The 27,559-nt window shown below is 41.6% G+C and overlaps 3 protein-coding genes across 4 annotated transcripts; 1 reads left to right on the top strand and 2 right to left on the bottom strand.

The window, feature by feature from the left end:
* The first annotated feature begins 293 nt into the window (after nt 1-293).
* Nucleotides 294-2,395, top strand: LOC6738472 (U4/U6 small nuclear ribonucleoprotein Prp4). The gene has a single exon (XM_002085243.4). The coding sequence runs from the start codon at nt 454-456 to the stop codon at nt 2,113-2,115; it is 1,662 nt and encodes a 553-aa protein (XP_002085279.1). The 5' UTR covers nt 294-453; the 3' UTR covers nt 2,116-2,395.
* A 402-nt stretch (nt 2,396-2,797) lies between these two features.
* Nucleotides 2,798-26,817, bottom strand: LOC6738471 (solute carrier organic anion transporter family member 74D). 2 transcript variants are annotated; one of them, XM_016171649.3, is made up of 9 exons: nt 26,726-26,817; nt 25,580-25,849; nt 12,457-12,490; nt 4,751-6,430; nt 4,247-4,610; nt 3,928-4,112; nt 3,726-3,869; nt 3,486-3,662; nt 2,798-3,332 (listed from the first exon to the last, which is right to left on the bottom strand). In XM_016171649.3, exons 4-9 carry the CDS (start codon nt 6,156-6,158, stop codon nt 3,151-3,153), a joined length of 2,460 nt encoding a protein of 819 aa, XP_016032300.1. In that variant the 5' UTR covers nt 6,159-6,430; nt 12,457-12,490; nt 25,580-25,849; nt 26,726-26,817; the 3' UTR covers nt 2,798-3,150. The 2 variants fall into 2 exon arrangements, with proteins under 2 accessions (XP_016032300.1, XP_016032299.1); XM_016171648.3 differs by having other exon boundaries at nt 26,715-26,783.
* On the bottom strand, nt 18,675-19,134 carry LOC6738470. Its single transcript, XM_002085241.4, has one exon. The coding sequence runs from the start codon at nt 19,086-19,088 to the stop codon at nt 18,741-18,743; it is 348 nt and encodes a 115-aa protein (XP_002085277.1). The 5' UTR covers nt 19,089-19,134; the 3' UTR covers nt 18,675-18,740.
* Nucleotides 26,818-27,559: the final 742 nt, after the last annotated feature.

Genomic DNA, 27,559 nt, shown 5'->3' with positions numbered 1-27,559 from the left:
TAAATAAAAAAAAGAATCATTAGAACATCATTTAATTTTAAAAACAAATGTAGTTCTCTGTTATAACGGTAGATGTACTTAAAATTAGAAATTTGGTGGTTATATATCTCAATATAAAGTATAATGGAGTATAATATAAATATTATATATTATTAATATAAACGAATGGAATAAATAGTTAAGCTTTAAATAGTTTTTGTTTTAAATATGATTTATAGTTGCAAAAATCGTTCCTTGTTTTGTTACCACACATTGATCTAAAAACTATTGCATATTCGCAGCATACCGCTCTAAATATCGGTGATGCCATCGCTAAACCACCCCTCTCGTCGTTGATCAACACTAGGCAGCAAAACGTTTTCTTTACGGCAATATTTTTTGTTGTTTCTTCGTTGTTTCGGCGAAATTTTGTTTTAAAATTAATTATTTTGCACTTGTTTGCTGGCCGCAACGATGTCCGATGACGACGATATACAGTACATCAAGCGGCAGCGAACGCTGCACTATGGATCGCTCGAAGAATCGGAACGCAAGCGGCAAAATGCCGCGGCGTCTGGGGCAGCAACAACAACAACACCTGGAACGCCGGCATCGTCTGGGACAGGAGCAACAACAACTGGAACAGGCGGGCAACTGGAAGACATAGATTCCGATGAGGATTACGAGGAGTCCACGAAAAAGGCAAGCAATTCGAAGCAGGCCGGAGCACCTCCACCCACAGCCGCAACTCTGGCCAATAAAATTGACGATGACTACTTCGATCTGGAGATGGAAATGGAGCGCGACAAGGTGGCGCTCCTTGAGGAATTTGAGCGGAAAAAGCGGGCACGACAGATAAATGTGTCCACCGACGACACGGAGATCAAGAGCAATCTACGCCAGCTGAACGAACCCATTTGCTATTTTGGCGAAGGACCGGCGGAGCGAAGAAGACGTCTTAAGGAACTCTTGGCTGGATTGGGCGAGAACGCCATCAACAAGAGGCAGTACGAGGAGGAGGAGCGCAAGCAGCAACAGCGGGAGCAGGATCAGGCCACCTGGTATCACGAGGGACCCGATAGTCTGCGTATTGCTCGACTCTGGCTGGCGGATTATTCCCTGCCGCGCGCCAAGGATCGCTTGGTGCGAGCACGTGAGGCCCTTGAAGTGCCCAGCGCAACACGTGCCGGTCGGATGGTGGAGATGCAGAAGAAGCTGCAGTCACTGGCTCCACTGTGCTCCCAGGTGGGTGACACACGGCCCGTGAGTAGTGCTGCCTTCAGTGAAGACTCCTCACTCCTTCTGACCTCCTCGTGGTCGGGTCTCTGCAAGCTGTGGAGCGTGCCCGATTGCGAGCTGAAGCAGACGCTGCGCGGACATGCCAGTTATGTGGGTGGAGTGGCTCTGCGGCCGGGAGTCAAAGCGGACGAGGAGAACGTGGTGGCCATGGCTTCCGGTGGCCACGATGGCGCCGTCAAGCTGTGGGGCTTCAACAACGAAGAGTCGATTGCCGACATCACCGGCCATATGCCGCATCGCGTCTCCAAGGTAGCCTTCCATCCGTCCGGCCGCTTTCTGGCCACCGCCTGCTACGACTCCAGCTGGCGGCTGTGGGATCTGGAGCAAAAGACGGAGGTGCTTCATCAGGAGGGGCACGCAAAGCCGGTGCACTGCCTTAGCTATCATTCCGACGGCAGTGTTCTGGTCACCGGCGGCCTGGATGCCTTTGGACGAGTGTGGGATCTGCGCACTGGCCGATGCATCATGTTTCTGGAGGGACACTTGGGCGCCGTTTTCGGCGTGGACTTTTCTCCAAACGGATTCCACATAGCAACAGGGTCCCAGGACAACACATGTAAAATCTGGGACCTGCGGCGACGCCAGCCGGTCTACACCATTCCTGCGCACACCAATCTGATTTCGGACGTGAAGTACCAGCAGGAGTGCGGCAGCTTCCTGGTCACCTGCTCCTACGACTCGACCACCAAGATCTGGTCCAACAAGACGTGGCAGCCGTTGAAGACGCTGCAGGGCCACGACAACAAGGTCATATCGGTGGACATCGCGCCCAATTCGCAGTATATAGCCACGACCTCTTTTGACCGCACATTTAAGCTGTGGTCGCCGGATAGCTGATTTTGATACCATTACTTTATTGTACTCACCTGTGGGCGTACGCAGACAATCTCCACTTGCGATCTGCCCGCTGGGCACCACTTACTCATCAACTGTTTTTGTTATTTCAGAGACAATAGCCCAAGACAGTTCATGCAAACATTTCAAGTTTTCGTTTTGTATAACACAATTTGTTGTTTTTGTTAGGCGAAAGGCAGATGCAGCGATGTTGCATTTCGTAAATTTAAGACTTTTTTATTGAAATTGTTAATAAAAAATACATTTTTGGTAGAGAATTGAATTTTAAACGGGTTTTTGTGGGAAAGGCTTGACTGGTCCAACAACTATTCAGCCTACAACTCTTTTCTAATTTACAAGTAAGGATAATTATTAACTTTTCCTCTTAATTTTTCAATTGTCCATGATCAGCCCAACCTCATAATCAAAAATCAATTTTTTTTACTTGTATATAGTTTTCCATTTAATTTCTTTTCGTATATATTTGTTGTATGACAAACTTAGACAATTAATTTGAATTTTAACTAAAATTTAACTACCACAGATAGGTTGCAATTACATACATACATGTAAGTGTATGTCTAATATATTAATTATAGATTACATACATCGCGATATAACTGTTACATATAGTTTACACATAAGGATTCATCAATTTTCTTGCACTTTGCACAATTGTCGATCATTTTGTAGTATTAGCTTGTCGATTAACTACGCTCATGCATGACGTTAGATAATGTCTAGAATTTCATTTCATTGTTTCGCGTTGAGATTTACAAGGATTCAAATCGCAATCCAGCGGTTTCATGTAGAATATGGTGCTGGGATTTGGAGCGGGATCGGGATCGGGAGCTGGACGAGCGCGTTCTAATGTGGATTTGAATGAGGTCTCCCGACGCTCGAAGATGCCACTTAACTAAATACATAACTCTTGCACTAGGCTAACAAACTAGACAAATGATAACTAATTAACAATTAAGGTAAACGTTTATTGGAAATCCTGCAGCTTGTGCAAGGCTCGTCGCCGACCCGCTCCTCCTAGACCGTCGTGTCCGGCGCCGGGGTGATGGGCTGCTTGGACTCGGACACCTCCAAGGTCCTTCCGTTGGAAGCGGGCCCGCCCTCCTGCGGATCCTCGGGCGCGATGTCGATGCGATGCGCCTTGCGCCACACCACCAGGTCCATCAGGAATGCCAGGAACATAATGCCAGCCGTGATTCCTGGGAATTACAGATAGGTTGCTAAGTATTTTTGTTTATAAATGAACAGAGGAACTATTATCTATTATCTTGCATAGTAACGTACATAATCAATTACTCCGTGATTAGTAATTTAGATATTATTTTTAAATTTTCCTATAGATTCCGACTCACCTAGGAAATATTGCCGGAAGGTATCCGCATCGTAGAGCGAACAGGCGCCGTGTTTGCCGCACACCGACTTCCAGATGAGGCAGGCGGAGTCCACCACTGCGCCGTAGATGATGGGACAGGGAACGTTGCCGAACAGGCCGATGGCCGACTGTATCACACCCATGGCCATGGCCTTATCTGCGGGGATTTAGGGTTTTGTTATCGTTAGTGTAACATCTGTTTGCCAATCCTGGTTATTACCTTTGGGGTGTGTGCAGCGCATGACGAGCAGCATGCTGCCCACCTCGGAGGTGGAATGCATAAATACGCAAATGGCAAAGATCAGTATAAAGTAGATGAAGTTTTTGCAGTTATTATCACAGTAACCGTTGACCGCCTCCGGAGCTGAAAGTTGCATAGGGATTGAGATACTGGAACTTAGCGCTAAATGGGTGCATCTCACCATCTGGAATGCAAGCACAATCGGAGTAGAGCGTGCGATTGTCGCTGGGCCGCAGCGAGGAGCTGCTGCATCCGGCGTGGCAGGCCGAGATGTACATCTTGCCGTCGGCGCAGATGGGCGCGAAGTTCTCCTTATCACAGGTACAGTTGAGAGCGGCACTGCACGTGGGCTCGATCAAGGCGGGACTGCAGATAAATTTAAGAAAAGTAACACAAATTAAATGATAGATCTAATAGCTAGTAACACCTTTAAAAGGATCCTCTGGTCATGGAAATAGCTTGCATACTTATGTGGGCTAGAACTTAGTTTGATGACCCACCTGTTGCCATCGCTTGGCTTGTAGCCGGCAAAGTCGTTCATGCTGCAGCCGATGAACATCAGGATGATCATGCCCGCCGAGTAGACGAGGGCTGTGAAGGCGATCCAAGCGGCCACGCCCCTGGCAGTGGGCTTCCGCTTCAGGATGAAGAGCCCGGAAATGACAATACCTATGCCCATGACCAGGATGCCACAGAAGGCGGCGATCATGTTGGCATCATAGGTGGCCAGCCGGAACTGGGTCTCCAGATACTTGGGCAGGAACGTATAAAGACCGGCGATGGGCAGCAGGTGGAACACACATGAGGCGGTGCGGAACATCAGGATGTCGTTGCTCAGCTGGCGACGGACTGTCTTGGGAAAATCTGTATGGGCGAATTGAAGATTAAGTTCCAGATAGAGGAAAGTGCATTGATTGACTGGTCTGTTGATGATAGAGGCATGATTTTAATCTAAAATCTTTATCATCAAATGCTAAACAACAAGTCATCTTTGGCATTCTCACCTTTTAGCTTGGGTTTCTCCTCCGGCTCAACTGGAGCTGCTGGAGTGGCCGTCTGCCCCGGCGGCTTCTGTTTGCCCCTCAGCTGCTTGGGGAACGAGAACATGGCAATGGAGGCCAGCAGCATGAGGCTGCCAATGGCCACGGGCCCCAGCCACCAGGCGCCAATCCAGCGCGGATCGGTGGCATCGAAGCCGGGATTCGAGAAGTTGACATACCAGCGCGTGCAGAAGCTGCCAAAAATGAAACCAGATGCTGGTCCCAGGATCCTCATGCCAATGGTGACGGCCATGTACATGGGCGACTGCTTGCTGCCCACATTGTCATCGATGTAGGGAATGCCCAGGGTGGCCACGGCGGTCTGCCCAATGCCCGAGCTGAGAAGGCTGCCAAAGAAGATGCACAGCACGATGACGGTGATCTTAGAGTGGGAAGCCTGCTCCAGCTGGCGCTCCTCGTTGCACTCGCTGCCCGAATGGGTTTGGTTGCCACCCAAAATGCACAGATTGGGATTAACCTGTTCACTGCTGGCATTCAGCCAGTGTGACGAGAAGGAATTATTGGCGGGAGAGACCTGCGTCTGCTGGAGAATCACACTGGAGTGCATCAGCTGCTCGCCGAAGATGAAATGCGGCAGGGCGCAGGAGAAGGCGGCGATGGAGAACAGGACCATGCCGCAGGCAATCCATCTTGGACGATGTCCTCTGCCGGCGAAGTAGGTCAACAACATGGCCGTGCATATCTGACCCATCTCACTGGCGCTCAGCAGAATTCCCGTGGTCTTCGACTTGATCTGGAATAGCTTCTCGATGGTGGTGATCACAGAGACGAAGTAGGTCATGTACATGCCCTGCAGGATGTAGGCCAGCAGGAAGACCACCATGAAGACGTGCGTGGACGCGAATCTCCTGGCCCACTTGGGCCGGCAGCCGAAGAGGCCGCAACTGGAGCTGGATTCCGCGGAGGAGCCGCCATTGAGGTCGGAATCGAAATCGGATTCCTCGGACTCACTGGAGCGAGGTGGCAACTTGTAACCTCCGGTCAGGGGAGCCTGTTCGTGGGCATACTTTTCGCTGAGACTGTGCCCATTGCCGGTGCCATTATTATTACTGCTCAGTATGTTGCCCAGGCCGTTCTTCAGATGGCCCAGATCCTCCGGAGCCTTCCACTCGTTATTATTGCTCGGTGTGCTCTCGTAGAGCACTGTACTCGGAGGCGGAGTGGTCACCTCGCCATTGGTGGTGCCATTATTGTGCTGCGACAGCAGTGGTGTGAAGGCTTGACTGGAATCCCTGCGTCCGCCGTTCTGATGATAGCCATTCCCATTCAGCTGGCCATGTCCGTTGCTGGGCTTTCCGCCCAGATTTTGCACCTGGGTTGCCGCCTCCACATCGCCATTGCTCTTCGTCATTTTGGCTTCTAATGGAAATCTAAAAAACTAGTTGGTTCGAACGATCTTCAATGGGTTCTATTGATCTCGACTGTGTAATCTCAACGGATCGGTTTAGTTAATCTCCTCTATGTGGTCTTGCTTATTGCCTGTTCCATTTTCCTATCGGGAAATTGGGTTCTGGCATTGAGTTTAGTTTTCTTTTGCTTGTTGGCCCAGAAGTCGAGGTAGATTGGTTGATCTGGTCTTCAAAACAGTTCTATATTCTTTGCTTTAATATGGCAGTGTTGGGTCTGAAAATAAAAGATAAATTAAGATTAGTATTGAAATAAATAACTTGTTTCGGGGAAAAGGCAATATAAATATTTTCAGACTTTATAAATCTTCTCCTATTCAGCTTTTTCCAACCTCTTCCCCCATTTTGTTTATTTGTATTGATTAACTTCAAGTACAAATATACGTCATGCGTTTATATTTATATAAAAAGCTGTGTTATTAACTGAGTATTTTTACCGAGAAGTAAATGCTTTGCACATCAAAGTACCTATTGCAAAATTGAACTGTATATTCTGACTTATCAGAAATATACTTAAATACTATAATTGTTTTTATAGATACCGGTAGACTTTTAATCGAAAACTCACTATTGGCACATTTTCCTTTAATGATTTTCTTTCTCTGGTTAAGTCACTCCTCACCATCCGATTATAATGGAACTATGGCGTTGAAACCCCAACGAAGACTAAAGAGAATCGGGAAACACTGAGCACACACACACACCTTATCAGTGCCGAACACACACACACACACACACACATGCATTTGAAACGCAGTCGTGCGAACAGCACGCGACAAAATTCTAGCAACGCTGCAAGTATTTTAGATTGCACCGCACTTTTGGCACATTGATAAGAGCACTGAAAAAGTTCAAGGTTGGACTGATATGAAATTTTAATCGCACGAGGAGAGTGTTTGGCTTACTTGCGCCCATTTAAACCTAATTTAGCTCTCGCTATCATACAAAAACTTTACAAATTTCCCAAATGATGATTTTCCCATTTTTAGAAACCAACAAAATATGTGTGTAGTATGTAGTATATAAGCCAATTTGTATATGCAAAGCAAATATTAAAACAGTTTGTCCAAATGCTCCTCTACTCGTATCTCACTTTCGGTTTGTATATTTTTTTTTTGCACAAAAAATTTCAATGTCAAATACTCGCAAATTTCGTTCTAAGCATTTGTTGTTTTTGTTCAGACTCGACAATTTGCGTTGGCGTTGCCTTATAAAAGGCATGACTGAGTTTAATTTCACTTTCATTGCAATCATTATGGACTGGCTGCAGTCGCAAATCTTATCAATGTGCCCGACCTCGCTGATAAGGAAAGTGAAATTCTTGCTCGGCGGTGAGGAGAGATTGGATTTGCCAGTCCCCTCACTCCTAAATGCACAAAAATGTATTTGTTTTTATTTTTTATAAATATTCCTCACTAATAAAATATTATCAAGTATGGAATACGTTTAGAGAAAATTGTTAAAGAATTCTTAAAAATTTTAAAAAATGCAACCATTATGTTGAATACTCAGATACATAGAAAAAAATTGTTGTTGCATACTTTTCGACGCAGTTTTAAAGGATTTCAAATTGGAAAAAATATCTGATATGATTTTCGAAAGTTGGGAACCTTAATATCTTCTGACTTGAAATGATTTATTTTAAAAGAATCGAGCAGGAACTGCATTGAATTTCTCCCTGTGTAACCAACTATGTGTGTGTGCAGTGCAAAGAGGGGGGAAATTGTAGAGAAGCTCGATGTTTTTCTTCTACTCCCCTCAAGCGTCATAAACTTTGGCCTTGAATTTGTTGTTGTTCCTGCTGTGGGGTATATTTCTTTTTTCTTCGATTTTATTTATTGCGCATTTTGCGCTTTTGATTTCTGTTTGAAATACTTGGCTGTTGTTTCATCGGAATGCGTGTGAATCAAGCGAATATTTATTTATGCATAATTAGAGATGAATGGAAGTAGCACGTGCTCAATTAGCATTTTTAATTTACTTTTTATGTTTAGAAATGTGATGCGCCAAATGGGGTTACAGCATATAAACAAAACGCCAGAGATTACGAAACAATAGGTCCCTAAAATATCGAAACTCTAGTAAAATACAATCAATCATCATTTAAGAATGTGTGCTTGTATTCATCTTAAATTAGTATTATTTTTAGTATAAAATTATGTAGATTTTATCTTTCTTTTCGCTTGCATTAGCTTGTTGACAACTAATAAAGATGAGCTTAAAGAATAAGTTATCCACGTTATAGAGAAAATATAACACCTCAAGATAAGCCGTTCGCTGTATCTTTATTTCCCGTCTTATCTGCTCCGCACGCCCTGCAGAATCTAACTGGTGACGTAGATGGGCCAACAAAGCCAAGTACTTTAGTACTTCAGTTATACCTGGCTGGCTGCCACTTATCGCTGCCATCGCTGCGTAATCCTCCCCGCTCCTTATTCCAGCAGAGGAATAGAGTCTAAACTTTGGAGCTACTCCGATGCACTTGCTGGGACCTGGCCTGAACCTGAACTCCTGCGGTTACCTGTTTGGCTTGGGTTTCGGCCTGTCTTTTGGGCCCGAGCTGCGGGCTGGGCTCATTGAACCCGGCTGAAAGCAACTGACCGGGTTGCGAACTATCGCCAGATGTTTATGTAACAGCCCGGCCATCTATTGCCTTTAATTTGGCCTGATGGATGGTTAATTGTTCAATTTGCTGCAAGTGTCCGACTGACAGTTAGATATGTTATTACCGATTTATCAGTGTCAATCATAATAAATGCAATTAAACCACCAGTTTACGAAACTATCTTCGAGGATAGGCCCAATCGAGCGGGTCATTCTGGTTGGGAGCGGATCGATATGTAGATTCTAGCCGAGGTTTCCATTTCAATTGGGCCCACAGCCCATCATCGTGGAAATTAAAGCTTGATTTTACACCGAGGCACAAAATCCTAATGGTTTTTATACCTATAAAAGTAGCAGTATCTACATTTTAAAAAGGCCAATAAACATGTCAAAAAATTCATTAATAAATTCCAGCCATTGTGCATAATTTAGGTCATTCTAAACAATTTCATTGTGTAATTGCATGATTTTTCTAATAAAATAATAAGCTCAGATCAAATTGTATTCCTTCGAATTAAAACTATGCTGTCTAGTGTAATAAGAATGGTCGAGTTGGCGGGGAAAACGGGGAGTTGCACCTTTTCTCTGCTCATAACGTGTGGATTTTCCGGTTTTCCTGGCCACTTGCAACACGTCTTCCCACTTCCGTCTTTGGTCTTCGCTTTTCCTACTACGTAACTGAGTTATGTATGCACGTGTGTGTGTGTGTGTGTGTGCAGCGCACTAGTATTGGTGGCCATTTGAATTGCGCAAGCGCAACTATTGCAAATTGCATACCAAGCAGCTCAGTGGCTGCTGCTGCTGCATGCCAACATGCAACAAAACCAGACACGCGGGCAACGTGCTGACTAGACGCTGACAGCAGCAGCAGCAGCAGCAGTTGCAACTGCAACAGCAACATGGCAACAAACAAGTGGCAGATGCACGGCCAAAGCCAGCGAAGAAAGCCCAACAATGGCTAGAAGCGGCATTGAAAGTAAATTGCACACTCGACCAGCAACAGATGCCAGTTGCAAGTCCAAGTTGAAGTCGGGCCTTGCAGTTGGGGCTGGCGGCCTGCTGGAAAAGCGCGCTCGGAAAAGTGGTTTTTCCACATTTCACTTTTAGCATAGAAACGATTCAGAACCTGTGCTATCGCAGGCAACTTTTATATTGCAACATGAGGCGGTGGCTCATTAATCTCGAGAATTCGTTGTATGTTTACGTTTCTGTTTCTACAAAGTTCGGAACTCAACAGACTTATTTGTTTATTCGCATTTTCCCCCCGAACATTGAGTCATTTTCTCGGCTTAATTCTCTAGGGTCTCCAATTCGCTGACCAATCAAATGGATTCGTTTATTGTGTTTTGGCTTTGACCTTCACATTGAGAACTGAAATTTGAACCAGAAGCTCGAATTGTGTAAACAAAGTGTGGGACAGACAAAAACAGTAACAAAAAGTGCACAACTTGGCTGTGACAAACGATTATAGTATAAATACAGTATGCCCACTTATATGCGAAGCTTTATAATCATTATAATTTTTGAACGAAATTATTCCATTATTATTTGGATGTGCAAAAGGCATGAGTCAATTTTGTTTTATTTGTGATTTTGTTTAAGCCTATTATAAAAAGTTAATTTAATATTTAATCGCCGCACAACAAATAAAAAAAGCCATAAAACTTTTCAAGCGGCAAATCTGGGATTATAAAAATTGTATTTCAATGCGATCGAGGTATCGTAAAATCCCACATATATATCGTATATGCGGTTATTTAAGCATGTGCTTTTTAGGCATTTAAAAGTGGAACAACCATGTAAACCTCTGAGTTTGGTACATATATAAGTACGATATGAGGTACATGATTCATGGCAACACAAAGGGTGTGGTTTTCTGGCCAAAAACGATGACAGCAAATACTTAAAACCAAGAAAAGGTGAATGCAAGTATGCTCTTCGTGAAACTAACACCTTATAATTTATTTAATAAATTAATAATAAACTGAAACAGTTAAATTGAATTTTTGCAATAAATATTTTTTGGTGTAGCTCATGATTTAAATTGAGTGTGCATACATATATAACTTCTTATTTGGACAGCAGTTACTTTTCTTTATTCGCGCTTTTGTTTGGCGGAAAACCAAACTTCCTTTTTGACGGCGCTTGTTAAAAATCTGAGAAAGGTAAAAACACGAAAGCCAGTCAGAAAACGAATCGAAAACGAAAAAAATGAAGAAAAATTAACAACCTCAAAATGGCAGCCAAGTGTGCATAAATTTTTGAAATGCCCGCAAAAGTCCACGCCGAAACAAATTCAAAAAAATAAACAGACAAAAAATCCGCAAAAAAAAGAACCTAATGAAATGCAATCAAAAAGGCGTTCGAGGAGGACTGCATTAAGTCCAGTGCTCAGTGGACCTGGAGTCCAGTGTTACCTGGTTACTGGCTGCTCCAATCCTTCTCGAAATTCCCCCGAATATCTCGCGTGAAGATCAGTTCATGGCGCTGACGTGACGTTCTCGAGGCAAAAACCGAACAGATACATTTATTTTCATTCTGGATATGCTACCTATAAGATACGCATATATAGGTGGGTACTGAATAAATGCGAGTGGATTGGATTGCTTTTTGCTTTTGGCGGAGGTTGCATTTGTCATTTTGCGCAGACAGTGGAACTCTTTGTCTCGAATCCTAACTACTTAAAATGAAATAGAATAAAATCTAATGAAGAATTTAAATTTTATCCTGTCTTTCTATTCAAACATCAATGTGTCATAGGTATCTTTTAAAATCGTTGTAACTTGATACTATTTGATTGGCTTTTTAACCACTGTGCTTGCAGGCCGCAGAAAAGAAAGCTTGTTTAAAAGCGCAAAAAATCTTAATTTAAAACAGAACAGAACAGAACCCTTCGTCTGATTGATTGACCTGCTGATTTAAGCCGTTTTCGGTGGCCAGGATGCAACTGGTGGACCAACGGACGAGGTGTTAACTTGCCTTAAATGCTCCACGGTCCGATTATTACCGTTATGGGGCTAATTGAACTTTTATAAATTGTTAACTGTCAACTGGAAGATGCTGCTTCCCAACGAAACCAGCTAATTTGGCATAATTTATTGTAGGTTCTGCATGGATTTTTCCAATTAGCGAGCAATTATGCGGTAAGGCTTCGTCATGCGCAGAAAGTTTGACTTTTTCGCCCAGTATCAGACAGATGAATAGTCATTCAATAGACTTCTCAAGTGTTTTGGGTCTCGGAGTTAGTTCACTCGAAGTGTCAAGTGGCTTTCCGAGAAATAAAAAAAAAAGTAGTTGCCCAAATAGATATAGAACCGAAGCCATTCGCATAGATACAGGGCCCATTCATTGCCCATAAGTATTTGTTTATGAAAGTACTTAGCAGGTTCTTTTTACCGCTCAGCAAAAAAAAAAGATTTCAATTGTTTAACGAACAAAAAATCCATGCATAATTTTCACCGAGTGCGTGTTTGTAATTTTTTATTTATTCAACTTTTTGGGCTTTGTAAAATTCCACTTGGCTTCTTTCTGTGATTTCTTTCTCAACTCTTTTGGCGCCTGACTTTTTATGGCGTTCCATTTTAAATTAGTTGTTTACTCTTAAACAACGTTGAAATGGGCATTTTGTTGACAACTTACATTTCTGTTAGGCGTGAGTTTCTTTAGTTGGTAACTGAAAGTATAAAGAAGAAGAAGGGAAAAATTAATTTATTAACTAAATACTATTTATACATTAACTATCCGGAAGTACTACGTACATAAACAAGTTCTTATGTTTGAATTAAATTACTAAACTAAAGAGCATTCCTTTAATTTTAAGATCGTTAAATTTTGTTTGAATTTTATACAAATTAAGACCTTGTTTTCTTTTCGCTCAATACAAAAATACTTTTGACAAACTTCTTGTTCAACAATGTAGCTACCAGGCAACTGAGAATTTAATGTCCATAAAATTGGTGTCATAAAATTGTAGCCATATACAATCAGCCGTAATTAAAAGTACGTATATAAATGGGCATGGCGTTTAGTTGGGTCATAATAATTACAGCCAGACCGATTAACAACAATTTTGAGCGCGATGCAATGCGTGTGAAAAAAGTGCAGCGCACATTATTGTTTATTAACGAAAGCGAAACAGCGAGGGACAGGAAAAGCTATTAAATGGGGGCAAAGTGTACAATAAATGTAAAATGCAAATCTTGTCTGCGGCAAAAATAGTTGCTGACGCCTCGGCGACAACAACAACAACAGCAGCAGCAGAAAATTGTATAAAAATAAAAGATAAATGAGCACAACGGCCTGCTATGTGTGTGTGTGTGCATGCGTGCGTGCGTGTGTGTGTGGTGCAGCGGGCAAGCAAAATTGCATTGAGATAGGTCAGTCACACACTCACACAGACACAATCAGACGAGTGCAGCGGACTCTCTTCTGCAATCGATTGCAATCGCGGCCTATGTGTGTGTATGTTTGTGTTTGATAACTGCTCTAATTACGCCACCTAGGGGTGGTACTTTTAACCACAATAATAGTCTCCAGCGCAGCAGTAAGAACTCAAATTGCGGGCCATAAAAAGAAAACAAGTTTCTTGCATCCATGTAAAACTTACACAATCGCAGTGCCGCTCTCTCGATTCACTTTTCTTTGTGCAATTTCAATAATTTGGCGAGAGGCCAGAGAGCGCTGCACAAAGCTCTTCGCCGAAGAGAGGAAGTGCATCCCAGAGCGAAAGAGCGGCGGCAGTCTCTTCGGCTACTTGCACTTTCTGCTGCACTTTTGCAACGGAAATAGTAGTAGATCAAAAGAAATCAGTTTCAACAAACAAAATGTAGAAATTTGAACTAATACTTATATTAAGCAATTCACAGCTTCCGATGACCTTTATCCTTAAATAAAGGTTAATGGAGGAAAATTATTTGAACGTTTCAAATAAGTACTGATTTAAATAAACTTTCTGTTGCATTCATTCAATTTGAACAAAATATGGTAGAGTAAAATAGAGTAAGCTTCTTAGCTCAAAGTCTGCGCACATACCGAACAACTTCTCTCTCATCTATTGCTCTTAGTTACATCCCCCGTTTTTCTCATTTTCCGGACCTAGGTTAACAAAAATCCAAGTGTCTGAGGCGGGGAGACTCAGCAAGGAACAGTCAAGCGAAAATACTACCCCCAAAAAGCTGGATTTTTTTGACACATCCAAGAAAAGCTCTTAAGGGAAAAAAAGGGGCAGGACGTGGGTCCAAAGGAATACAGACAATATACAACTTATTGCGCAGTAGACGAAATAAATGGGCTTTCCTTCGTCTAGACAGGCAGTTAAAGGATAGGGAAAACTCAGAGATAAAAAAACTAGTCGCCATGGGAGCGGCCTTCGGTTTCTGGATGACATAATTAGTGAATGCAAATGGGAAAACAATTGAGTTTCAGAAGCATTCGAGCGTCGCAGGCGAAACGAAAACGAAATTCAAATTCGAAATGAAAACGAAATTATTGCAAAATCTAGGCACGCACACAGACATGCGACTAACGGTGGCTCTCTCGCTCTTCCTCTCTGGTTTTCCCAGCGCGCATACATGTGTGTGTGTGCTGGCGAAAAGTGCATTGACTTATCTGTTTGTTGGTATGAGTGTTCGCATGTCGGTGTATTGGTGAATGGCATGTGGCCAAGATTGCAATGGCCAATTCCAATTTGTAATTTGTCTGATGCAGTTCGGTACTCCCCTTTTTTATGGCCAACAGGAAAATATCATAAAGTGCGGTATTTAGCAAGCTGTTCGGGTGTTTATTTGTTGACCTAGGTGGATTTAATTCCTTTCCCAAGTTGGGTGTGTCTTAAAAGTGATTCAATGGTCTATTTTCAGATTGCTCAGGAATGCACTTGCTAAAATTGCACACTGTCAGAAAGTGTCAAATTTGGGAGAAGAATTTTAAAGAATGATGAATGAAGTATTCATATACAAGAAATGTTAAATGAATTATTAATAATTCTTATTTTAGGTTTAAAGTAGATCAATAGATATTATAAATGAAATAAAAAGTTCGAGCTTTACCACCTCACAACGCCCTGTCCCACATGGCGTATTGTATACAAGTGTAACCACATCGCGTATACGCCCATTTGTACAGCGTCTACAATCGCAAGCAAGTGTATAATCAAAAGCAGTGCACTTTACTGCCCTTTCCAACATGGTCGCATCCGTTTCATTGTATCAAATGTGCGAAATCCGCAAAGTGACAAGAATAAGAAAGTGGATGGGTGCAAAACTAGTTTAGTAGGAATCCGAGAGATCATTTGCATTGTGCTGGCAAAGTTACGTGGCGCTCAATTGAATAAGTGCCCAGCGTGGCCAGCGGCTTGAATCGAGAGACGAATGTGTGCTAAATTGATTGAGCTGCAACTGGAGTGCCATAAATTAACGGACAAACATGGAATGGGTCTGCAGCGGGTTGCATATCGTATAATTTCCACAAAAAAATCACAAAAACCCGGGCCAAAACGGAGACAGAAAGCGAAAACTGGGTCAACCTGATGCAGAGCGGCCTACGCAGCTCCATTCAGCCACATTCACATCCACACATCTAGTTCGTTGTCTATCCGGCCGCAGACGTTACAAATATGTAACTCAAAAAGATATGCAGCTGCAGATGCATGCCAAAAAATTGAGAAAAAAAATGCACAAATAAAATAAATAAAGGCAGAGGCAAATGGTAAAAAGTGTAACCCACGTTTCGCTTCATTTGCTCGCACTGGAAAAGTAAAAACGGCAGCTACACGACGCCAAATTTATGTCTGCTGGATTTCACCCACGCAGTTGCCAATAAAAAAGCAGCAGCACCATTAACGGCAGGAAAAACCAGCATCAGGCCACAAAACTGCGAGCTTCTACTTTGTCTATTCAACTCGAAAATCATTCGAAATAAATCCAGCTTTAATAACAACTCACACTTGCGAGATTCCTTTAACTCTATTATCTACTTAGTTCATTTGAATAGAAAATTAAATTAAACACCTATCCACCATACGACGTGTCCACTGTACCACTGACGAGGGAGATGGAGAGATTTGCGCTGCCCACAAAATCGTGATTCCGCCAGTTGCCGCCGCCGCCTGCCACAACGTTCACTTTCAAAATCAGTGAAATGTGACCAAAAAAAAAAAAAAAAAGTGAATTGATGTTGCATTGTGTTCAGCTGTCTGTTTGTTAGCTATTCGCATTATTCACTTGGCTTACAAATAGAGGTTAATTTATTGTGACTTGATTGAGTCGAGCATGCGCCTAAAATATGCCAGAGAAACTGCATCCACGGAAGGTGAGTTAATTATACAATTATAGTTGGAATTTTTGTGTATGCCATTTTTATATATTTTTTTAAATATTTTATTACCCAATTTCTTAAGAGGGTATCAACGATTCTCACTGTTGGTAATTGAAGTTGTGTAAATCCGTAGAATTTACCATTGTTGCAGGCTTCCAAGAAGTAAACAACTGCTAGTAAATCTTCATTCTTGTTCTCTGATTTGTAGTATCTACACTTTGCCTGCTGTCAGCATGCGTGCTTAATGTCGAGTTGTCGTGGTCCTACCACAATGCGAATTGTTTGTCTCAATGTCAAGTTTTCCATGCTATTGGAATCAATTACACTCGTCCAGAACTCCACACACACACATGGAAACGAGTTTGCGATGGAGATGCAGATGCAGATACAGATACATTTACGGCTGCATATTCATGCTGCAGATGCAGATAAACATCCATGCGAAGAAACCAGATGAAAACCGCGCACTGCATCCGACAACGACCTTCGGCGGCGATCTGACATTGAACACTGGCTATAAATGGAGGCATACTCATGTACGTTGTTCACTGTACATTGTACATCGTACATTGTGCGCTACTTGTACATACCTTCTCGCCTTTTGTTGCTGTATGTACATGCATGTTGACATAATTTAACCAGAGCATACACCGAAAGAAATAATGCAACTTCTGGATCATAGGTTACTTTATCTTGCAACCTGAAGTTATATGTTCAATATTTTTATATAATTTTGAATTTGTAACTTTATCTTTTGAATTTTAAGTTGCATAATGTTTCATTATTTATTATTACTGTCATTTCTTACATTTGCGTAAGGATTGATTTCTTTCCAGTTTATTATTTTGAATTTCTTGCGGTGCATGCAAAGTGTGTGCTTTGCCTAGCGCTTTTCGCATTTAGCCAATTAACTGAATGGTGCCGAATTCAGTTGGCGATGCAGATGGAAATGGAGATGTCGGTGACGCGCGCACATTCCAATCCGCAGCGATACGATCCAATCCAATTGAATCGAATCCGCTGTGCGTTTTTCAGTTGGCACTTCATGTTGCAACAACGGCAGTTGGCGCTGCTGCACTGCTGCACTTGACTTACTTGCACCGCCTGGCGGTGTTGCATCTGGTAACTGACATCGCCATCGCCGTCGCCATCTGCGCAATGCATTTCACTTTCATTATGATGCAGTCAGTTTTTGCCACTAAAAATGGCAACGGGGCAATGCCAATGTGTGGTTTTTCCAAGCCAAAATGAAAACCAGTCGAGTCGAGAGGCTGAGGCTGAGACTGCGACTGCGTCTCCGTCTCCTCATCGCCATCCCGCTCGCACTGATTGGCAGCAGCAGCAGCAGCGGCGGCAGCAGCGACAGCAACTGCAACTGCAACAGCTGACAGCTGCACTCACCTGGAAACTCACCTGGACTCAACTCACCTGGCGTACCTGTGTAGGCGTCGCTTTTCGTCGGTTTTGGTCTTTTGTTTCTGCCTCGCATGGGTTTCGTTGCTTGTTTTTACTTTCTTCTAATAGATCGTTAGCTGTGCCATGAACTTGCAATTGATTGCTTATTGTTAAATGAAAATGGAAAGTCATTTTCCAGGCATTGCTTTTCCTTTTTCGTGGCTTTTCATTAACGACGCCTTTGTTGCCACGGCAAAGGCCGACGAGGCTTTCCCGAAAAATGTGCAAGGGGGTCAAGCATTTAACGTATTCTTGACTTGCGTTGCCCGGTTTTATTGATTTGCCAGCTGAGCAAACGGAAAGCGAAAGTAATTACCCTTAGTCATCTTCACACATATACGTATATATGTACACACCCAAATACCGAGCAGATACATATACATATATACATAGATATAGTACGGGCTCTCACAAAAGAGTTCCCCAAGAAATCGAGCGATAAATGCAGCAACCCCAATTGCATTCACAGACCCTCCGCTCTGTACGGGTGTGTGAGTTTGTTGCAGTGTGCGTAATTCGCCGCCCCTTCCTGCCCCGCCCCCGTCGGCCGCAGGGCACACGCAACAGAATCAATTTTTATTGGTTACACAACGACGACGCCAGCAGCGAAGGAAAAGTCCATTGACCCCGACGACGACTCATGACTTTTAGTACTTCTTGGCATACACTTCACAAGGAGCATGCCGAACGCATCCATTCAACTTGTAACGGACTTGGGAACTGGCCATATCTATGCTATCGTTTGTAGGAAAAACTGTTTGCATAATTAAAAAAGATACTAATTGTTAGACAATGAAATGTGAATGAAAAATCAATCTATTTTCTAACTTTACTGATTTGGAAAGGATTTCCAATCGCTTCTTTGCAGTTTCTAAAGATTTTGGATGCCCTCATAATTATAAAGAGTATGTTCCACTTCAGTCTGATGAATTGCCTGCCCCCTGATGTTGTTTCTTCAGTTGAGTTACTTTGGGTAAATAGCCGATGCAGCGGCTACTGTTTGTTTTGGTCAGGCGCAAAGATCTTTGGGCTTCGATGGGATCCGCCGTGGAGGATTCGTCACTAATGGGAAAACAACAACAGCACGCTTGGGTAAACACATGTATTTATTCACATGAATCAAGTTGTAACCAATTTAATACTTCTGTTCCCGCTCAGAAATGCCAGGTGCCCCGAATGCCGCCTTCGTAGTTGTTCCGATTAAAGTCGAAATTCCGACTGGCCTGGGCGTAGGCGTCGATGCTGCCACGCCCATCGCCACTACTGTACAGATTGTGGTTGTACTGAACACTGGCCTCCCGACCCACTTGGTGGTCCTTGCTGGCGGTTACGACCACGGAACCTCCCTCAGGCGATCGAGCACGGCGTACCAAGGGAGCCACTTGGAGCAGCTGATCCGGACTGGTCTGGAACTCCTCGGTATATGGTTGACGATAGGAGGCCACTAGGCTGACCAGGCAGCAGGCCACGAGGAACAGTATTCCGCACTTGTTGGAGAACATCTTTACTGGCTAATTGTTGAAATCGGAGTGATGGTGAGCATAGAAGTGCCATGCGATTTTATAGGAGCAATGAGCTTTTCAAAGGGATTCACCTCAGCGGGGACTTCTACTTGGCATCCCATTGTTTCTTATCAACTCAACGGGGATTTTTTCAGAAGGTTCATCCCGGTCGGGGATCCTTATCAGCGCCAGATGACAACAATATATAGTAGGGTACATACAGTCCAAGATGACATCTCTGAATCTGAATGAATCTCTAATTTAATCAATATCTCATTTATATCATTTAAGAAAAAACTTCAGTCTTGTAAGGTTATTGCTCTATAAAACGAACATATGAATCCATTCTAACTAAACTTTATAAAGAAACTACAAAACTATGTATCTAAGCAAACCTATATTACTATTCTGCTAATGTTATTTATGAGATATAGTCTTGAAACTTACGATGGAATACTTACACTCAAACTAAACTATCAATTTCTATTACAGTCGTAATTAATTTCATCTATGAATCTACATACGTTATCCACACAAATATATCTAAGTATATGTTAATTCCCAGCTGATTAGGACTGATTTCGACGGGTTTCTAATCAGGCCAAAAGAGGGGCGCGCTCGCCCATAACTTTTCTTTTCTAAACGCATTCGAATCGGCCTACGCAACAGACTTTTTGAGATAACGCCGCACGCACCGGCGTGGCCGAAAGCTCCCAATAAAAAACACAAGAAATCAGGGGGTAAAAAAAAGCCAGAAAAATCATAAAAGAGAATTTAGTTCAAATGGGTTCATTGACACAGAAACGAAGAAATCAAAATTTAGTTTTCCCGTGCGTGCGATCCACGCACGATTCACTATGAACTCAATAGATCGTACGCCTTTTCGTATTAGTTATCAACGCGGCGTCACCGATTAGTACTGAATCGGGGAATACATATATACATACATGTATATATACAAACATATTCGTACATATCAAGTTCTAATCACTGCCGAAACCCTTGCAAACCTCGCCGTGAACTTGAATTCGAGTGATTGTGAAAGTATTGTACTATGGTACTACGAAAATTCTGCCGAGTGCTGCGGCACTCTCTCAATTCTTTTCGGCGACGAGAACTGATTTCTAATCACATTTCGAGTGCGGTAATTAGATGTGCGTACCGCTCGCTAGATCGCTTGCTAGCTGGCTCGCTCGCGATCCCGATGCGAAAGTCTTTCTTTCGGCCCGTAGATCATTTGCGGGTGAAAGTTTTTGCATGGGTACGTAGCGCTTCTGCGACTCCGTGTTTCTTTCATTTACTTCAGCGGACTGCGGCCGTCTTATCTATTGAATATCAAGTTGTGCATTTACATCTTTTGTCACCTGTGGCTATTTATCTCACAAAGCTCAGTCCGACGCCCACGGGGCGTATACACAATGCGGAGTAGAAACCGAAATGGGCAAAGAAGCACGGTGGAAAAGATACAAAACTTCAGCGACACGTGTCGATATCCAAGAAGTTGCCGAGTCATAAGTGTAAAATTTTATAGATCTGCCCGAGAATTCGGCGGCCGCCTCTCAGCTCACAGCCAGAAAAACAATTAAGCCCGAAAATATCAAAATTCATTGAATGAAAGAAAGTCTATATGGAATATATCGCTGTGTCTGCCCCTTGGACATCCATTTGTCTAGGCACAAAAAAAAAGAAAAAAATAGGCGGCAAAAAATGCGTGGCGTACGCACGCTTTCAAAATAAATTATATATGCGGCGATGATACGATTTTATATAGACAAATGCGTTTATACTCGTATATATACATATAATTGTATATATTGTATATCCGCCGCTCTTATGTATGTGACTGTGTTTCGCTTGTTGTTTTAAAAAGATTTATTTGCCAAAAAATATGACGACGAGCAGAGCCGTAAAATACTGTGTGCTGAAATCGCAAATGGGCAACTTTTTGTGTGGTTTTTATTTTTTATTTTTTTTTGCTCTTCAGCTTTGTCAACAAAGGAAGGAGGAAAATGCAGATTACAATGAGTGAGAAGAGCGACAAGGGCGGAAATATCAGTTGGCCACAGCGAACTCCAGAGTCCCTCTTAAATTTAAAGAATTAAATTTAAGAAATTTCTCAAGAAAGCAATCGACCCAGTTCATCACAATTCATTAATATTCAAGTCAAATTATTCAATATTTTCAAATTACAAAAAAGTTTAAAGATTTTATAAATAGATACAAATAAAATGACTTGATTAGATAATTAAAACTTTGGTTAAAAATAGTTTGCTTATCTGCCGAATATCTAAAATTAGGCTACACAAATTAGTGTTTTATTTATGAGTTAGGCAAGTAAATTGATGCTCACAAATGGATTTATTTCTTATATCCTAAGAACCCACCGATGAAATAACTTTCTATCGATGTATAATAAATATAATAGAAATAAACAAATATTTTTTTGAGTATTAATTGCATAGTTTTTTAATTAGGCTTATATGAACCTGTTTTTTTACTTTTACATAAATATATGTATATACTTTTTAAAGATTTTTTTTAAATCGTGTGAGCTGTAAAACCTTTAATATTATTTTGATTACCCATTCAGTTACCTAAGTGCATTATCATAAAATATCTATATGTGCTTGAACATCGAAAACGAAACCATTAATTTCAATTTAATGAAATCTAAAATCGAAAGACCCCGCAAAGAGGAGGAACTTTGGATACTTGGAAGAATGGCGAATCGAGAGTGAAGTGAAGAGATGGGGATGCTTGTGGTGTTTTTATTATTATGGTTGCTGTGCTGTGTTGTGCTGTGCGTTGCGTTTAAGTCAAGTTCAAGGACTGTCAATTAAATTGAAATCACTTGCTAAAGACGCGTCGCAGCGAGCAGCCAAACAAGCTTCCAGATGGGTGGAGTCCGGATTCCCGGGGTGGAGGGGAGGAGGAGGAGCACGGGCTCCAACTGGAGACCCGCTTCTTGTGTATCTATGTGAATCTCTTTTACTTTTTGCTTGACTCTGCACGCAGCGCGCTTACATTGTGGTTGTTGTTGCGGATGCTGCGTAGTTACAGTGCGGTAATTGCCGCTGATGATCGTGATTCGTCTTCCTCTTGGCCGCTTCCACGGGCTGCTTTGCTATCTTCTAGGCTGCTCTTCAATGGCTCTTTTGTATGTCAGGCCGGCTTTGGGGCTACGAGCAAGTCAAGTGCGACTTCTGGTTCCTTAATCGCTCGCAAACGGTTGCCATCCAGCATCCAGTCCCCGATATACAAATACATCTCGAGTGGGGCTGCTTTTGTCCGTCCAAAGAGAGAGGGCGTGTCGCTGGAGAATGTGGGAATCCATCTCATATATTCGTGATTGGCATGGGGAATCGGGGCTGTTCGAGTGGTCTGGGGTGTGTCGAGCACATGATTTCGAAGACAAGTTCAGCATTTGAAAAGATACATATGTCTGCTCTAGCTGAAGTGTGTTTTATTAAGCATCTACTTAGTTTGTGCATTTGTACAAATATGCTTCCGTTAGAAATAATCTTATTTTAAGACGATGAGTAGGGATAGTACTTATATTTCAGTTCCTAAAGTGAGAAAATTCGCAAGATACATTTGTATCTTTACAAGTTTAAGTTAGTTGTGCATGCATTTTCTATATCTTTTGCGACTGCTGCTAAATCCGTTTGAGATATTCATAATGTAAGGCCAACATCTGGCTGATAGAGGCGACTAAAGTTAGTTGACTAAGGCGGTAAACACGACCCCAGCCCAGCTCAACGACAATGCATGGCCAGGGGCAATTCCTAACTGTGTTTTTAGGCCAACTTTCAGTTTCTCGAAATGCGAATCGAGGTTTTCATATCAAATGTGGCCGCAGCCAGCGGCCTGAGACGCTCAAAATAAATGCATAATTAATGACGATTTGGCTGTACGTATTTGTTTCTCCAGTTGATTAGCATAATGCCAAATACATACAGCACCATATAAAATTATCAGCTTGGGCTTGTGAATAAGACTTATTTGTGTACAACTTTACACGTGCTCTGGCGAACGAATACAGCAATATCGAGCCAGTAAAAATCGATACACAGTGACTAAACTTCTTGAAAATTTCCTTTGTGTCAACGATGAGTAAATGTGTCTTTTACCCCGCTCTCTTGGCCAAGAAATTTACGTTTAAACGTCAGGCAGATAAAACAAATGTCAATCCATTAGATGCGAAGAGTGTTCCGAGGAAACGGAAGTTCTAAAGAATGGATAGGGGTGTAATTTAGGGTGATATATAGGGACGTGCGATCTATGTGAAACTGTCTGCCAATATTTGGACAATAAAACCATTTTCGCTTCGTTTCGTTAATCAATACAGAAAACTTTGTTTTGTTATTGTCTTTTTTCCGCTTTTGTTGATTTTTGTTATATTTTTTTTTAGAATATTTTGTATGCCAAGAATTTAAATTAGTAGAAAATCTGGTTTGTGATTTCGGGTCTGTTCTCTGAAGTTCCCCAACTTTTTTTCTCATCTCCATCTGTAGCTCGTCTTCTCACTTCTACTCGATTCTTGTTTTTGTCTGCCGGTTCTCAACCGATTTCTTCATTTTCTGCGACGTTATTACAGGTGAATTTTGTAGTTCTTTCCCAGTTTTTGTTTGTATCTTTCTTTATTTTTCTGGACTTGGGACGCATGGCGAAAAAAGAGCGGAATCAAAAAACAAATTAAATGAGTTTGGCTGAAATCGAAATGCTTTGGGCCATTGATCATTTATTGGTCGGCGGAGGCGATGAAGTTAAAAGGAAACAATGGAAAAATATGGGAATGGCGAGGTAGACAAAGTTAGCTCCGAAACTTTGGTTGTGGGAAACACCTTATATGGGTATTATAACCATGAAATGGTTAAATGAAAATTTCTGTTGATCTTATGTTTACACAATCATTAGCTTTAAGTTCATCAGTTGCACTTGAGATACAAAAAAATGTTTTAACTAAACTTGTCATAGAAGTCAACAATGAAATGGGTGAATTATTTATTTCAAATTGTAGCACTCATTTGACTTTCTCTATGAACCTGAGCAAAATAATGTAACTTCATGAATTTTTTATTTTGTTTCGAAAAAAGTAGCTTTAATTCGAGAAACAATAAAGTGATTTCTCTGTCACTTTCAGATACGTTTCCTGCTGTGTGTTAACGTCGTTTTAAGTGTTTAATTTTGAAATCCAAAAAATAAACGACTCTGTAAATGTGTGTACGCATTCAATGCGATCAAGCAAATATATATAAATGGATAATAAAAATCGGTGATAACGAACCCGATGTGGGTCAGGCGGAAAAGAGTGTTTCTTACTGGTTTCTGGCCAGAACAAACACTCTTATGATTGAGGTACAAAAGTGAAACTCTGACGCTCTGAAAGTCGGTAATTCTGAGTCGATAGTTGCGGTGCGGTATAAACATTTACATTTGATTAAACAGCGTTTATTGACTGTTTTCGTTTTTGCTTTTGTTCGGCCTTAATGCATTTCGCCGATATTCGGCTTTCGTTTTGCGAGGACACAAAAAGAATGCGGGAAAAAAAGCCCATCCGAACCCAACCCAAAACCCCGGTATCTGTATCTGCATCTGTGCATCTTTATCTGTGCGTATTTATTTTGGTTTTACGGCATGTATGTAATTACCCGGGAACCGAGTAAAGCAGGCAGAAAAGGCAGAGAAGTGGAGTGTGTGTTTCGTATTCTTTCGACGGTCTCTTCTCCGCCGCGCGTCTTATCATTATTTCCGAGTGTGTATTGTGCGCTTTCTGATTGCTCTGCCCCCTTTTAACCTTCGTATTTAAGAAATTTCTTAGCCCATTACGATTTCACTCAATACGGCGTATGATTTTTGTAGGCCGTCCAACAAAAAATTACATGTTTCACTTTCTCTGGCGCCCGAATAGTAGTCCCCCCTTCGAAAAAAATAACAAGAACCGCGTCGAAGAACGAAAAGATAAATGCTTAGACATCGTCTGCCCCTCTCTATTTTGTTTCGAAATATCTTTTCGGGGTTTCTGTTTTTGTTTTTCCCCACATCAATCAGAGAATGCTTCGTTCTTTCCATTTCTCTTGTGGGGCAGCATTGAAAAGGGAAATTTCTTTAGCCCAATTAAATGAAAAGAAACCAAATCAGGTTATTCCATGAATTTTGAGCTAATTTCTGGTTGTGCATGTTTGTTTGGCATTGATCGTTCACTTTGAAATTTTATTTCGCCACAACATTTAATTGCATTATACAAGAATTGTTTTTGGCAAATACACATTTTTAAATAAACAAATTCTATATATATATAACACATATGTGTAAGTTGAAGTAATTGTTAATTGGGGCTCTAAGTAATATTCACTTAAGCAAAGCTCTTAAACTCTATTAATCTTTTTCCCGACAAACTTAAATTGCCATCCAACTCGAAGTTATTAAGTTAGCACAAAAAATTGTCCTATTATGAACATATAAAATTTATTTATTAAAGCCGTACTTACGCTTATCGCTCCTGTTTCGCTTTCTGGTTTTGTTGAATTTTTTCATTCAGAATTTGCTACGCAATTTACGCGTTTAATTTGTTGCTGCCTCTGTTCGCCGCACTGTTTTTTCTGTTATTTCACACACAATTTTTTTTCTATTTAATTGCACACATAATGAACAAAATTAAATGCTATATTCGTATGTTTGTGCGTTGAAGACACGCACGCAGGCAATTGAAAATTGTATTTGCGGTTGGGTTTCAATACAACAAATTTATCAAGCACTCACTGAAAATGGAATTGGCACTTTAATTTTTTGTTAAAATGGTCTCAAGATCGTATTAACGATGTATTTAGAGATTAAGTGTTGTTTTATTGAACTTCAAAAAGAGTGTATTTAATATGTTATTAGTTTTATGGGTTTGTGTATAAGTTTCTTTAGGTGTTTGATCGTACAAATTTGTCAACCAGTTTTTTTAAACATAAATATTTTTATAGTGTGCGAAATTATTTGTCTTGAGCGTTTAGAAATTTATTAATAATTTTTTTTCCTTCGATTTGCACGAAGATATGTGGATTCAACTGGGTTCTTGGACACAGGTATCTTTCAGGGAATATTGGAGGTATTGGGAACCGAAAACGAAACCGATTCGGAGCGGAGCGGAACCGAAAAGTCGAGCGACGCGTGCACTTACAGCGACGTCTGAGCAGCAAAAACTCGAGAATAAGCAAAGTGCGGCTCAATTTATACGAGGAGTCGAAAAACGCAGACCAGAAGATACATTTACAGATGCAGATACAGATACGCGTTCTCTTTGTGTTGGTGTATCTCAAAGATACTTCTAACCGCCACTCTCTTACGCTCTCTCTTCGCTGTGGGGGTGGTCTTTCTCCGCTGTTATCGTTATTGCCGCTCTCTCCGCGCGCTCTGTGTGTTTTGGTTATAAAAGTGTAGTAGATTTTTGGCATTTATCTGTTTTTGTTTTATTTGCATACGTTCAATATGCACGACCCACATTGTTGTTGCCGTTGTTGTTGTTTCTGATCGCGGCGTATAGAAATAATACGTATACACATGTGTATATATACACCGAATGTACATATTATCTCTCTCGCCCCCCACTCGCACTCACACACACACACTCTCACGCACCGCACACATACAGTTGCACCGCCTGAGTTCCGCTGCCCGTCGGCACAGTCCGCACACGGTAACAATTCGAATACGAATACGCAAAACGGCCTGGCGAACTGAAAACAGCCAAAACTTTTCGCCTGCGTCGCAGTCGGCGTCGGCAGCGCAGCTGTTTGGGGCTGTTGGGGCTCTGTTAGGCCCCCACGCTGTTAGGGCTCTGTTAGCTCGGCTGCTCTCTTTGTTTGTTATCAGTGGCGTGCGCTCTTTTATCAAAGTGAAAAGGGGATTTAGGAGATCAGACTGATCGACCTGGCTTTAACTTTTAGGATACCGGAATATTAGAATACAATACGTTTATAAGGGTATAATTCAAATTGTTTTGATAGAAGTACCAATTGTTTCATATAAAGTCCTTTATTTTACTTGAAATTTGAGGTTCAACTTTCTATTAGCTTGGCTTAGTGTTTCCTACGAATCACAATATTCAGAGTCACCAAGTTGCATTTGCACCAACATACATACATACAATAAATGATTTCTGCAAATGAATCAACCAAGATTTTTCGAGTGGGTGGTTTGGGTTATAAAAAAGTGAAGAAAAGTGATAGATATGTTCAGTCTGTGATTCGATTGATTGATTTCCTATTCCGAGCTATTCAATATTTTCCCTAAGGCTTAGAGAAGCTGAAAGCCTGTGAGATTTGCATTTCTAAGAAAAGTGTTTAGGATAAGGAAATTCGGTGGTTTAATGTTCGTTCCATTAATGCTCGTTACTATTTAGTTATTTCCAGCGAAATACTAAAAAGGAATACTTTTTGCAAAATGTGCTAATTAGTTTCTATAAGTTGCTTTGTGTGTTTACC

This window comes from Drosophila simulans, chromosome 3L (genome assembly GCF_016746395.2).
Source record: "Drosophila simulans strain w501 chromosome 3L, Prin_Dsim_3.1, whole genome shotgun sequence".
NCBI lineage: Eukaryota > Metazoa > Arthropoda > Insecta > Diptera > Drosophilidae > Drosophila > Drosophila simulans.
This window is presented reverse-complemented; position numbering and strand designations above follow the sequence as displayed.

Bases quoted from the DNA above. Each gene is read 5' to 3' on its own strand.
- LOC6738472 (XM_002085243.4), top strand. From the start codon at position 454: ATGTCCGATGACGACGATATACAGTACATCAAGCGGCAGCGAACGCTG.
- LOC6738471 (XM_016171649.3), bottom strand. From the start codon at position 6,158: ATGACGAAGAGCAATGGCGATGTGGAGGCGGCAACCCAGGTGCAAAAT. The intron at 3,870-3,927 runs GTGAGATGCACC...TGCAACTTTCAG, and splicing joins TTGTGCTTGCATTCCAGATG to CTCCGGAGGCGGTCAACGGT. The intron at 3,663-3,725 runs GTAATAACCAGG...AAATCCCCGCAG, and splicing joins GCGCTGCACACACCCCAAAG to ATAAGGCCATGGCCATGGGT.
- LOC6738470 (XM_002085241.4), bottom strand. From the start codon at position 19,088: ATGTTCTCCAACAAGTGCGGAATACTGTTCCTCGTGGCCTGCTGCCTG.